Source organism: Gobius niger, assembly GCF_951799975.1.
Source record: "Gobius niger genome assembly, chromosome: 8".
Lineage (NCBI taxonomy): Eukaryota > Metazoa > Chordata > Actinopteri > Gobiiformes > Gobiidae > Gobius > Gobius niger.
Window position 1 is genome coordinate 10,780,654 of NC_136859.1, and position 14,865 is coordinate 10,795,518.

Consider the following 14,865-nt stretch of genomic DNA (forward strand, 5'->3'; position numbering starts at 1 on the left):
GGGAAACACAATTTTTCACTCTTTTTAGCCATTTCTGGCAAAATATAAACTTATTTATCACACACAAATAAAGTCTAAAGTCTTAAGTCTAAATCAGGTCCATATGGATGTTTATTCACGGCAGATTGATCAGCAGAAGCAAAAAAAACGGCACTAGCACGATGCTAACATGTAGCATTATGTTAGCATTCTCCGTTATTTATGTATTTATGAACCACTTTGCTCCTCTCCATGTCTTTGTATCTTTATTTAGTATAAAACTATATTAATAATTCAGCATTTTTAAGTAGTTTTTAAATAATTAGAGAAAGTTTAGATTTTTCTCCAAATTGTTTTCCCCCTTAACTGTTTTGAAACATGACCATATATGGGTGACTCCAGCGATGCCGTCTGTATCTATTGGACACTGACAGGAAGTGACATAGATAGAGGCAAGCAATTTTAAACTGTTGCCGTGTCGACCATATTATGCCAATGGGAAATCAGTCAAGCTGCTGTGGAACTTAACTTTACCTCTATTTATGTCACTTCCTGTCAGCAGCTTAAAAAATCTGCCCAACATTTCTGCATTAAAATTGCTCCTTCACTAACAGAAAATGATAATTATTACTTACAACAAATGTTATCCATCTAAATGAATCATATTTTCAAAAGCATTGAAAGTTGTCTTTATGTAGTTTTGGCCAATTAGAATGTGATTTTATTCCAGAAATATAGCGTCTGCTAAAACTCCAAATCTTACCAGCCAAAAATAAAAAGGAGAAGCAGCGTTCAATCCAAATGTATGAGGACAGTTAGTAAGTTGCTAGTCAGGAAACCTTTCAGGGTTCGTTGGCCTGCTCAATGTATTTTTCCTGCAGTCTTTAGCCACCCATTGACCACGTTTAGTTGAGGCCAAATCCTCATGAGAAACAAATGTACAGACCTGTTGAGACTTTACTTTAGATACGAATTAGCTAAATGCAAAATCATATTCAGTTAAAATTTTATTGATACCGGTACGTTAATGATGCTTGGCTATCGATACCGATACCTGAACTTTTTTCAATACATATGATACATTATTTGTTATATAGAAGTTCCATAAAACAGATTAATAATGTTAATTTATTCCTTTTCCTTCCATTTAATTTCTATTACATTTGTATCATTTGTTTGAGGTGAAACAACCAAGAAACTTCCCTTGACTACAAAACACTTTCGTTTTTCTTATTTTTCCCCCAATTTTCAACGTGTTTTTTTTTTTTCAAATAATCCCCCAATTGTAATTTTTTATCAATTTTTTCCCCAAATATACCCACATTTTCCCCTCAATTTTTCCATATTTTTTCAATTTTTTACCACGTTTTATTTTTTCAAACGCTTTATTTTTTTGGGTGTTTCACTTTTTTATTTCTTTAAACTTTTGATGAACAACAGCATCAAAACTTGAATACAAAGATTTTAGATTTCTTCTCAATATCTGCTTTTTGACACTTGACAAAACCAGTAGAACCTAAACTTTTTCACGATACAATACCGGTATCGTTTAACGGTCCCCAGCCCTACATCCAATGGCCACGAAACATCCTCTTGTAATATGTTAATCATAAAGAAACCACAGAAATGATATGAAATGGACATGTCATTCCTTGCCATAATACAGGGCCGGCTTCACCATCCATTTGTCGGGGATAAAACGCTCAAATCAAACAGGCCTTCTGTTATTTCTATTTCGGTACCTCCATGGGGTTAACGATGATGGTGAGAGCAGAGTCGTCCCATTGGCTGCCTCCCTCTTTGGCCCCGCCCCTGCTGCCCTCACCGCGGCGATGGATGGAGCGGATCCGGAAAACTCCGAGGATTACCATCACCACCAGGAAGCCCACACACACCATGATGATGACCGTGGCTGCTCCTGGCACCACTGAGGAGAGAGACAGACGAGGACGAATTTCAGAAATGTCCGGTGGCTCAGTCATCGCAGCTGTCATGACGTAACTGGAAAGGCTGGCGGTTTGAACCCAGCTCCAGTACATGCTATTTTTGCAAGTGAATTTTGAGCTGGATTCTGTTTTCTTAGCCTAACAAGTAAACAAGTATGCGTCATGGAGGGCCCATTTTCATCATAGCCAAAACACCAAGGGCCGAACCTCACATTGTAGCCTAAAGTTAAGAACCATTTTCTAAAAATGCTAATGTTTCATACCAGTGATTCTAAAGTCGTCCGGCTCCGAGACCTGCCATTACCTTAATGACAAGCTGTGACCCAAATAAAACTGTCATATACTGTATCGCATAAAATATTTTCAATAATATTAATTTGAACAGACTCCAGTGTGTTTCCGTGTAGTTTCAGATGGAAAATATTGAAAAAAAGGTTCCCTGTAGGCTCGCGACCCACTTTTGATTCCGACCCACCAGTTGAGAATCACTGTTTTACATTATATATGACCAAGTGGGATGTTCTGCAAAGACATTTAAAACATACACTATTTCTCGCATTTTAGAGTACTTTAACAGGTATTTGATCCCATATTTGCATAATAATATTTCATATTGGGGGCCAGAGGTTCTGTGCTTGAGGGCCAGATTTGGCCCCCGGGCCTGACGTTTCCTCCCCCTGGCCTAAGGAGTTGTGATGAAGCCTGCGGAGTGGCAGTTTTTATAGACGGTAAATAACTTTAATAGTGCAGCACGATGTTCCTCTCACAAACCGCTACTACAAACACATGTAATTCAATTTCACTGGTTCCCTCAAGGCGAACTGCTGATGTTAAAATTGCAGTCCAGACAATAACAACAGGACGTTTACCTGAATTGCGGTGTGGGTTTGGTAAAGTGTGTCCGCTCAGTTCTCCGGCGTGATGCGACGGATGGAGGAACTGCTGCTGGGAGGCGAGGAGATGGGACGGGTGGTACAGGCTGTCCAAGGAGTGCAGGAAGTTCACCTGAAGGAGAGGGTGAAAGAAGACATCTTTAAGGGTGTATTCAGACATGCACAGTTTGGTCCACTTGGCTAGATGCAAGTTAGCCATTTTATACTCACTACTGCCACCTCAGGTCATACGTGTAACTGCAGCTTCTATATTAAGTCCCTTTAAATGGACCAGGGTTAGTTTTGAACGCTGGTCCCGATTTTTTTATGCAGGTGTGAATACAACAAAATGTAACAAGTAAATTTCTCCATTGTGAGATCAATAAAGGCTATCTTATCTTATCTTGAATCCTGTTGCGGATCAAAGAAGGTTTGCTTTCAAACGGACTCTGCTTCAGGTGTGAATATAAACCACTTGTTCCGAAACAACTGCGGGATACATGCGCCTTTTTGGGCTTAACAAGCCACCGTAGCAAGGCACCGTGGGAAAAGTTAGCCCTTCGCTGCTGCTAGCGCTAATACTGGATGGATGCTACAAACAATGAGCCGTGGACAGTCCTGGAGCCTCGAGGAGACACTGAGCCTCCTGGATATTTGGGCAGATGCACTAACCCAACTGCTAGAAAAGACAAACAAAAATGTGAGAAAATTAAGCAGAGGGGCGTCTCCTGGACAGCCGCGGTGTCAAAGTGGAAAAAACTTCGCCAAACTTAAATGAAAGTATGAGACGCATTAAAGAAGAATAGAGGAACAGGACCTACAGTTTGTCCCGTGGATATAATAGAAACAAACAGCTCAGCAGATGATCCTTCATCTGCACAAAACAGCTCTTCCTCCAGCTGCTCTGGTGAAGCTGGAAGTAGTTTAGCCTCTTACATTTCTTCTATTATCATTGTAAGCGTCAAAGATTCATTTTTATTTCATTTGTTGTGGTCATTGCTGTCCAATGGGAGCCTCGATCATCACACGCATGTATGTGTTTACAAAATGTAGTTCTCTGGCAAAAAGTACAGTCTGAATACGAACTGCCCCAAACGAAAAAAGAAAGTCCTCTTCTGATCCGGAACAAACAAGCGGAGTAAAGGACTTTTCTGGTCCGAATACACCCTAAAACACGCTGTACTAGTATTTTCTATTCCATCACTGGTGTTGCTTCCCACCTCCAGAGTCAGCTCGTTGCTGGTGTATCTGCCGTTCATCTCAGAGCAGGACAGTCGGAAACGCCTCTCGAAACGAGCAGAGCCTTTAGCCAGACGATAACGCACCGAGCGAAGGACGTCCTCGTACACAGAGATGGACTCGGCACCTGCACAGAACACAAATATAAGCATTTATAAATAACCGCCTGCACTAAAATGTACTACTACCACATTTATAGTCTGTTTGTGCCCTTTAGGAAGATTTGTGTGTGGGTGTTTGTTTGTGTGGGTTTATGTTTGTTATGTCCTGTATTTCTTGTTTCTATGCCTGTCTGTAAAGCTGCATCTGTGACATGTATCATTGGCTTTGGAGAAGATCGAGGACCCTCTTGAAAATGATCCTCTCAAATAAATAAATAAATTTTGGCCGTAATTGCTTATAATAGAAGGTATCTTATTCTAATACACTTTAATGTCTGCACAGGGGCAGTTTTTCTCTGCACAAGACTTTTAACCCCATAACCGAGCACAGTTCCTCCAGTTTGGCATTAACCCAAATGTAAAAGGTTCTTTTAAGAAAGCGTCAAAATAGCAACGAAAACGAGGATGAAAACACAACAAAAACGTGACAAAAATCAACAATAATTGAACATGAAAGTGACTAAAGAGTGACAAAAAAGTGACAAAAACATCCAGGACACTCTTGTACAAGAGATTGTAAATCTCAATGAGTTTTTTTTTACCTGGTTAAATAAAATGAATAAATAAAAAATAAAAAGCAATGAAAAAACGATGAAAAAGCAACAAAAACATGACAAAAAAATTACAAAAATGAGACAAAAACACAACAAAAAAACTTCAGTTGGTCAGTTTTGTTGGCCTTCGATTTCAAATGAGACATTACACTGTTATCCGTCCAGAAGTTTTTTAGATTTAGTACTTCTAAACTAGAGAAAATGCACTAGGTTAAAAGGACCATACGGAATTTAAAATTGTTAAAGGGATATATCAGGATTTTTGACATAGGGCCTCATTTCCTAGTTGGAATAGAACAACTTTTGGAATATAACTGATCTTGCATCACATGAATGATCGCATTTTGAGGGACTATTTTCTAGCAGATCACTCCGCCGCTGCGTATCTGATACAAACACGTAGCAGATGCTGCTCAAATATAAGGTATTTTAAATGCAAAATAGTTAAAATTATTCTATCGACACAGACATTTATATGGTTAGTCTGGCGTTATAAGTGATTTGCCTCAGGTGCACTGTGGAGCGGGTCAGACTGTTTTACTGTAGGCTAGCTGACATCGTAGAAATGTGCTAGCCTTGCACTAGCCTAGCGCCACGAAACTCTTCAAACATAAGAACTTCATGAATTACAAAAAAAATATCTCCAGGTACCAGCAACACTCTGGATAACTAGGAAATGAGGCCCTATGTCAAAAATCCTGAAATATCCCTTTAAAATTATGTATTTTCCTCCACCTACATGTTCCAGCCATGTCGTAATGTATAGAATGAGCTCAGGAATAAGAAAAAAGTGTCCGCACAACCGTATAGCCCCCAAAAAGTATTCAAGAAAATGTAAGTAGTCAATACATTTTGGGAGCTATACAGATGTGCGGACACTTTTTTCTCATTCTTGTGTTCTACTTTGATCCTGCACACTAATTCAGACTGGATGTGCGAGTTTTTTGTTTTTCTATAGAATGAGCCCAGACCTGTTCACCACAACTGCCTCTAAAATCCTGCACTGTCACTCAAAAAGGTGTTAATTCGGGTCCGAAGTGCCGTCATGCATGAGCTTAACATACAAGCTGCAGTTCCACGTAAGACCTGAGGTGGCAGTAGTGAGTATAAAATGACCAACTTGCATGTAGTCCCTTTAAGGTGGGGGGTAAGCAGTTAATAGCGGTGGGGCAACCTGTCAGGCATGTGGTTACTGAAATTGCATCAATCTTTACCGTGAGCGACTCTCCATGAAGATGAAGACCAGTTGGTAATTTGCTTTGCTTTGACTATAGATTGCCAAACATGAGGTTTAAATAAATTTGGTCTTCTCGCAAATACTGTATCTTGAATAACAGATGAACAGCTCTCGCACTTTTCCCAGCTCTAATCACAAGTTCCATGAGCAGTTTTACCTGTGATGGCGATGTAAGCAGTCGTGTTGATGATCTCCAGCCCTCGCTCACGCACCACGTCCATGTCCACGAGAAGCTCCTCCCTCTCGGGGTTCAGCTCCTCCCCAAGAGGCTGCACCTCACAGCCATCGAGAGTGTGGGCCACGGCGTCGGACATGAGAGCTGAGAGAGACAGGAGGGTTAATAAAGGTGTCTCAAAACATCAAGAAAATGAATGTCAGGTTTGATTCAGCAACAGTACAAGGGCTGAGAATCGAAACGGAGCAAGGGACATCATTATCGAGCCTTGTAATACCGGTGCATGAAAGTTTAAAAAGAGCTCTGGTTGCTGCCCATAATGAAAACCAGTTTAGTTTGAAATGTAAACTCCTTTTTGTTAACACTGGGTTTCTCTCCCTAAAGTTAAAAAGTGCATCGCAAAGCTTAGAATAATTTATGCTCATGTCCGTTGTCAAGGCGTTTTTAGTCATTGCAAAGGCTTCAGACCAACATTTGGGGTTGATTGCATCAGTGCGCCAAAGGTTTTTCATTCGGGTGCACCAGGACCTCAAGTAAGGCGAACCCTATTAATATCTAAACGTTGTATTTAAAGGTTTAACTTTTAAAGGAACAGGCCACCGTTTTTCCATACTGAGATATGTTACCTGACGAGTTGATACGAACCTGTCTGGTCTTTGTGCCTGTGGAAGAGCTTGGTCGCTTCTAACTTCACCCCGTTTGGAGCTATAGGAATACACTGGGAGAGGCCAAATGCTAACAACATCTTTGGTCTTTGAGCATGACTGAGTGCACACATAAAGACCAGACAGGTACACATCAACTCGTCTAAGCTCAGGTATGAACATATCTCATATGGAAAAACCGTGGCCTGTTCCTTTAAGATTAAGAAAAATCAGTTCTAAGTCTGAATCTCCTCTGTTTTATACCTTAGTGAAATGTTACTTCAGCCGTTTCGATCCTCTGCCATCACAGAAAATGTTTCGGTATATATATAGCAGGGCTGGGGACTTTCTCAATAACAATGATGAAGCAATATTTTTACAAACCAACAGGGAAAAAAAAATCATTATATATATTGCTTTGTCGCTCAAAAAAAAAAATTGAACAGACAAAAAAAAGGCAGAAAAAAACACTTTCCACATTGTTTCTCAGTTTTTCCCAATTTTTTACTTAATGTTTTTCCCAATTTTTTGGTTTAAAACTTTTCCAAATGTTTTTTCATAATTGTTCCCATTTTTCTTAACTTATTACCCAGTTTTTTTTTAACCCCACATTTCTTGACTTTGGAAATAAACTTGATTGTAATTGATTGTAATTTTGCATATCTTACAATCAGCGATAACTCATTTCAATATTTTCTTATAGACGATATATTGCCCAGCTCTAATATATCGTATAATTCACTGCATTTGTCCCGGTCTCACCTCCTCCCTCCATGCCCTGGGCCGCTGTGTTGACGGCGTGAGAGAGCGAGCAGACGATTCGCAGCTCGGGGAACAGGGGGACTCCGCGGGGGCTTTCGAACTCTGGAGCCGGACGAGCCAAGTGAGGCCCGACTCCAGAGAGGGAGATCTGAGGAGCGTCCGGCTGCAGCACCACCAGGTAACCCTCCAACTGCTTCAGCGACAGGCAGCTCTCCTCATTAAAGCATCTGCACAGAGCACACGGAGGCATTTGTGAATAAAACATCCTCTCTTGACTGGACTCATATTTGATGCAATGTAAGTCAGAGAAAAGCTCAGTTAACAGTTTTCTGCGGTGTTTGCTGATAAAGTGGCTCTACCCAAATGTGCACGCTTTCCAGACGGGTCTTCTGACTGCTCCTGCCTTTTGTGCTTTTTTTTCCTTCTATCTTCTTTTGTAAGCTGCATTGAGCTACCTTGTGCACGAAATGCGCGGTCTAAATAAATATGCCTTGCTTTCCATTTTCAAATCATGGTAAAAGGAGAAAGTTACTGGGGCTGTGCTGATCCGCTTTAGCCATGACACAATACTAATCACGATACTTGGGGTTCTGAGAGAATTGCCCAACAAATGCCACTTGATATTTTTAAGGCTGGTAAAGTGCATTTCCACAGCAATATGTAGGTTTAACATAAAGTAACGCAACTGTTCCTGAAGAAATACCACATTTAAAAAGCATTGAATGTATCGATACTTTGATCAAGTATTGATACTTGGTATTGCGACAAAGGAGTATGGCGATATATTGCAAAACGTTATATTGTCCCAGCCATACTAGTTGTTACATAAGTTAACCTCTTAACCCCCGCCTTAACCGAGCACATTATTCTCCAGTTCGCACTAAGTAACTTAGCTCTACGTTTACCTTAATAAATCCTTTCCGTAGTCCCTCTGGGGGTAATACAAGTGTAAATGGGATGATTGGAGGGTCTTTCATCTCCCCTGGTGTCTCTGGCCAGAAAACCATGCTTGCAACTTTGCTGCCACCGGGTCGGAGTCACCAATACACACTAATGGAATCAGGAAGAAGCTAACAGGCTAACGGGCAAAGCTAACTGTGGGCTAGTGCCACTTTAGCAATGTTTCTGGCCAAGTTTGAAAAAAAAGTTTGAAAAAAGGCGTAAAATAGCGATAAAAACGAGACGTAAATGAGGATGGAAATGCAGCCAAAAAATGCAACAAAACATGCGACAAAAAAGTGGCAAAAAGACAAAAAAACATGTGACAAAAATGTGATGAAAAGGCAACAAAAATACAAAAAAACAGGCAACCAAATCGGAACAAAAGCACAAAAAATAAGACAAAAAATTGACGACAACGCGATAACAAAGCAAATTGTAGGTCTTAGCTTTCAAATGAGGTGTTACACTGGCTGTGAGCTTCAGTCAAGAAGCTTTTAGATTTGGGTAAAGGCGAACTGGAGAAAATGTGCTCGTTTAAGGCGGGTGGTAAGAGGTTACTAATGATACTGTGGTCAAAATTAATACCAAACTTTCCTGACGCCTTTCAAACCATCCTGTTTCAACGCGGCACGGTAATGTTCACAAGTATTTGTATTTAACATCTAGTCAACAACCGGGTTTACGATTGCTAAAAATAGTTCATAATAAACTGCAGATGACGTCACTTTTTTCCGCACAAATGTCTGCAAATGCAATAAAACAGCAAGGGGCTAAACTAGACTTGACTCTACTACAAGCAAAACAAAGGGTTCAAGGTCATCCTCTTCCCTACCAGCACAAATAAACTAATGAATTACTGCCACTTGACAAGACTATTATGATATATACATGTTTTTCAATCAAATATGACCCCCACCAGGTCGTATTTGTTGTTTGAAGGTGGACACTATGATATACTGCCAGCTTTCCTGATTTGTCACCATTTAAAGTGCAACTTGCATTTGACCGCAATCACAGCCCTTCTATCATCGATCATCATTTTTGAGACAGTGTAAGGCAGAGCGGACGCTTGTACGGCCACGCGTCAGATCGCTCGCTTCTCTCCGCGCGAGCAGCTGCTTGTAGTGGCCTGTGCAGAGGGGCCTGCTGCTCCGCCATCTGGGCAACTCCTGGCCTCAAATCACTCTAATCTTCACACACGCAGTAAAACCTGACGCACCGAGAGAGACTTAAGATTAAACCGAGGAGGGAAAATACACCTGTGACCTTGAGCTGTCTTTAAAAAAACAACCCGTGGGTAGAGCAGCTGAATATACTCACGAAGTGGAAACCAACGTGAGTTTATCAATACATCCACTTACTAATACGTGCTTTAGTCATTGGACGACTCAAAGATGGAAAAAGGAGGAAAAGAAGAAGAAGCCAGGGTTTTCTTGGTAGCTAGGTTTAGTGGGAGAACAATACCACAAATACTGTATGCTGTGGATTGTACCTCCAGAGCTAAATCAATATTTTAACAGCTAAAAGTGAGTGCTAAAGCCGGAGTTGTTAAACCACGGTTGAGCACTGACCCGGAAAGCCAGTGTGAATACGCTTTTTCTTCACCGCGCTCTCCTCCAAGTAAAAGACCACGTTCGAACAGAGATACAAAATTAGGAGCTCTTTAAAAAGATGTTGTAGAGTTTCAGATTTACTAAGGCTTATTACAGACCTCTAAATCATCCAGGAGACTCGTTTGGACTGGGTTGTTGTGGGAAGACCTGTTCCTTCAATTCTGTCCAGTTTCTATAATCAGGTTGAATAAGATCATATATTTTTCTTATATTATTATGTGCAGTTGTGCTCAAATGTTTACATACCCTGGCAGAATTCTTGATTTTTTCAGAGAATATGATAAAAAACACAAAAACTTTTTTGTCACTCATAGCTAGTGGTTGTGTGAAGCTATTTGTGGTGAAAAAACTGAGCTCTTTTTAATTCTTTGATGTTACCCCCACAACCAAAAAAACCCAAAAAGAAAGTATTTTCTAACCATTTGGGAGACAAACATTTTTTTTTTTTTTAAACCGGTGAAAACCTGATCTAAATAAATCTAAAACTGGTCTAAACCAGTATTTACCAGTCTGTACCTGGTCTATACCAATCAAAAAGTTGTCAAAAGAAGCATAAACCAGTCTAGATCTAAACCAGTCCAAACTAGTCTAACCCATATCTAAACTGTATATTTTGAGTATTACACACTTGGTAGAGAATGGTAGCGATAGGCAGAATTAGAAACACATGATTCAATAAAGTGGGCCCTACCAAACGGTTGAGCAACTATTAAAGGGTTAAATCATAATCTGAAAAAAGCACCAAAAATGGCCTTGATCAAAAGTTTATGATCAAGAGGAATGGGGCGCTTTAACATTAGATTATACACAGAACCTTCTCCACAACTACCACAAAAGACTCCAAGCTGTCATCGATGCTAAAGGAGGCAATACACAGAACTGGGGTATGTAAACTTTGGATCAGGGTCATGTTGGTACTTTCTTTTTTCATTATGATTTAAAAAGAACAAACTCAGTATTTTCACCACAAATGGCTTCAAACAAACACTACTACTACTACAACTATGAGTGATTTTTTTTGTGTGTGTGTTATCTTTCATATTCTTGGTCAAAAATACTGACAGGGTATGTAAACTTTTGAGCATAAATACATTTCCAGTCTTGGTTTTGTCCATATTTGATCCTATTCTGGCCTAATTTTACATTTTATTTGGTGGTACTTAGTGATAAAAGCTAAGAACCTCACACTTACTACATGCTACCATAGATTCTCAATCAGAATGTGGATTTTACAGTGTAGATAGACCATATTATCCAACACATTAATCTGATAATCCCTCATAAGAGTGAAGTGCTCTGCAGACTGTTACGGTTTCTTTCAAAAGCTAAAGTTTTTAAGAGTCTGAGTGAACAAAGATAAGATATTCTGCCTTATCTGCCTTGTACATCACCGCCCCAGTGCAATGCAATGCTTTATGGACCACAAGGCCTTATCTGACACGAAGCAAAGTCCTTGTTTGGTGAGTTCAATGTCCAAAGATCAACATGCTGCATTCACATTCACAGCACAGTGTAGATCATAATATGAATGCACCACCATCCGAATGAATTATGCAGCATCACTGTTATTGGGAAAAACGCTGCACAAAATCATAATTATCGTGATAGAAAATGCAGTGTTTTTTTACCGGAGTGAGGTGATCAGTTTGAGGGGGCGGACACCGGGCGTGGCGAAGCGCAGAGAGTTCCTGTAGGTGACCTGCTGTACGGCGCGATTAAAGCTCTCGATGTCGTCTCCCTCCAGCACCAGCACAGACTGACTGGGGTTCACGTGCACCTGGAGAAACAACAGGGCAACTTATGACTTTGGAACAAGGCATGTTTGTTCTACAGCAGTTGTTTGATTTTATTCCTTTGTGGTACTACAACTATCAGTGGGTTTCTCTGAGGACTTGTGAGGCATTCATGAGAAGCAGGAGGAGTCAGCGCCAAGCGGCCAATCACAGAAGAGACACAGACACAGTTCATCTGAATATCAGAATCTAGTACGGGGTGGCCAACTAGTCAGAGACCAAGAGCCGATATTTTCAACCATGATCCTGTGAAAAGTGTTGTGCTGTGACAGTCTTATTCAGAGTTAGTATCACCAAAACCAGTCGCAGCAAATACACAAACTAACCTATCGTCTGGTGGCCTGCTGTGCCTTTAAACAATCTGCTAGAGAGCGCCGGCTTCCTGCGTCACACCACAGGCCTGTTCCCTTTTAACAAAGGCCTTTCAATCCAGGGGCGGTAGTTTATTGTGATTAAATATAATGTGACCGTTATATTTAATCACAATAAACTATAACTTTATGCCTGGCCTTTTTCGTCTTTTTCAATAATTGTATTAGATGTAATGGTTTTACTCCTCACCAAGATTGAAATAAATGTATATTAAATAATCTGACATTTTGTGTTGTTCTGCTCTGACTGGGCCAGTATAAGATTTTTTTATTTTTAATGCTGGAGTGTGTTTGTGTGGAGCCCCCTCCTGATTCGCCCCTGGCCTGTGCGCTCATTGCCTGCAGCTCAGTCCTGACTGGACTGTGCAGAGAACGCACTCTAGGCTGCACAAAGTTCACAAACTTGAATCAGAAGTCTCTGGAGGACGTCTGAGATCCTGTTTTATGTTGCATTTGTTACAGTTACAGTCACACGTCAAAGAAAAGTCAATGACTCTGCGTATTTCTGCGTTACGATGTCGCGCTTCGCATCATATGCTACAAAAGAGCTCGCCTTTTTTCTATTTCCTAATTTTGATCCTTTACTGTGAATATGAGGCCAACTTTCATGAAATAAAGAGTAGGATCATCAGAGATTTGAAAAGCATAGAAGCTGATCCCAGAGCCACGATGCCTGACTGTTGTTTAACCTACATCTCGCTTTGAGTGAAGCTGCTGCACCTTTTACACGCCGCCTCGAAAAGGAGAGCGATACAGACATATACAGTTGGATTTTTGGTCAACATTCTTAAAGACTGTTACAGGGAAATATGTACCAATTCTTTTGCAAAGAGCCGCATTGTCTGAAACATATCCATTCATGAAAAGAGCCGCACTCTGATTGGCCAAGAGCTGCCCTGATTTGTTGTACAGCAAAACCAGAGTTAACCATGAACTTACCCCTCTCCAGTCCAGCTTCGTAGATTACCCCTCTGGTAGAGCTTTGTTTGAAACTAGAATAAGGGCACATGTTGTATCCCGTTCCTACCTTCATCCCAGAGCCCAGAGTCTCCAGGTCTCCGAAGTCCAGCCCCTCTCTGCAGGCGTACAGGCACTCGACCACACTGTGAGGCTCCACGCTGCCCGGACGCACGGTCACCCCCGACAGCAGGCCGTGGTACCCGCCGATGTATTTCACTGCACAGATCACAGGTAATTTAGCTTGGTGACCACACGATGAGATTGTGGAACGATTCATGAACGCAAAAGTGACATGTTTAGAATCTGTGAAATTGATTAGTAGTGACTGATCTTTTTAAATGTTATAGCCTATTGTATGTGCAGTAATATAGTGAAATAAACTAAATAACAAGAAGTGTCATTCCTTGCTCACCCTCTGGGATTGTGTTGTTCAGAATCTCGCGCTGCTCCTCCTCTGGCTCTGTGAGAAACCAGGACAGTCAGTTAAGAAAACAGATAAAGCAGATAAAAGAAATGCTGTTATTTACCGAGGTTAAGCAGCTAAATCATTCTATACGTTGAATTTGTTGTGACAATATGAACTTGTTAATGGTCATCCTTCTTCCCCATTTGGTCTAACTTTGGCAGCACAAGTTTGAGATTTTTTTTGGAATATTGAAATATATGCTTTAAAATTCAACTTGTGCACCGTAAATACAACAAACACTCAAATTAACATGAACATTTAACTACAATACTGACTTTTAAACTAGAGCCGCATACACTGTCTGGTTGTTTGTAGAGGTCTACTGGGTTAGCAGGAATTATTTACAATGAGACCTCAACGAGATATTTTTTTTTTTTTTTAGGGTTTGTGTATCTGCTGATTTATAAACTGTTAGATTAGTGTTTCATACGTTGCAGAGGTAAGTGAGTTCGCTTTGAGGTGGGGCTGATTTCCTTCCACGTCAAAAGACAGAGAGACCGAATGTCCAAATTGTGGGCCAAAAAAAAGTCCCACATTCTCCAAATCTCAGGGTTGCACATCACATGTGACCAAACAGAGGGTTCAGGGGGAATGTTATTGCAATTTCAATATTTTTAAAGTATTAAACAGGGACATGATCTCTGATGATGTGTGTAGTGTTGTTTATCAAAATCATCAATCAGTAGGTTCTTCACTAGAGGGCCGGCTTTTTCCCCTAGTGATGCGCACCGCACGGGTCAGCTTTTTTCAAAACCTGACCCGGCAAAATGAGTCTAAATGTGCCGACGTGACCCAACCTGAACTCGCACACATTAAAAAGGCGCCGCATGAGCTGCTCATACAGGAGCGCGTCACGAGGCCACGAGTTCACAGTGGAGAAATAGTGCTTGTTTTTTTGTTACTGAGCCGCTGAGGACACAGAAACATTCAGCAGGCTTTACTTTTACCACGACATGGACAGAGTTTAGAGCTAAAGTGGAGCAGCCGACCTGACGCTGCGATAAGCTGCTCTCCTCAGGTCTGTAAGAAGCTGTCGCCTTGTTATTTTAACTGTGCCTTGCCTCTTGCTGCTCCACAGAAAGGTTTGTTTAATCAAAGTCACAGTCAGTCATAGTTTAAAGGGACTATACAGAGTTTAAAAATGTTAAAAT

General features: G+C 40.8%; 1 protein-coding gene across 1 annotated transcript in view; it reads right to left on the bottom strand.

Moving 5' to 3' along the window:
• Positions 1-14,865, bottom strand: part of clstn3 (calsyntenin 3) — a 50,626-nt gene that overhangs the window by 774 nt on the left and 34,987 nt on the right. The window contains exons 11-18 of the mRNA XM_079561179.1: positions 13,661-13,708; positions 13,316-13,464; positions 11,753-11,901; positions 7,570-7,796; positions 6,146-6,307; positions 4,018-4,163; positions 2,795-2,930; positions 1,722-1,906 (exon numbers count right to left, since the gene is read on the bottom strand). Coding sequence (XP_079417305.1) covers positions 1,722-1,906; positions 2,795-2,930; positions 4,018-4,163; positions 6,146-6,307; positions 7,570-7,796; positions 11,753-11,901; positions 13,316-13,464; positions 13,661-13,708 — 1,202 coding nt within the window. The remainder of the gene's footprint in view (positions 1-1,721; positions 1,907-2,794; positions 2,931-4,017; positions 4,164-6,145; positions 6,308-7,569; positions 7,797-11,752; positions 11,902-13,315; positions 13,465-13,660; positions 13,709-14,865) is intronic.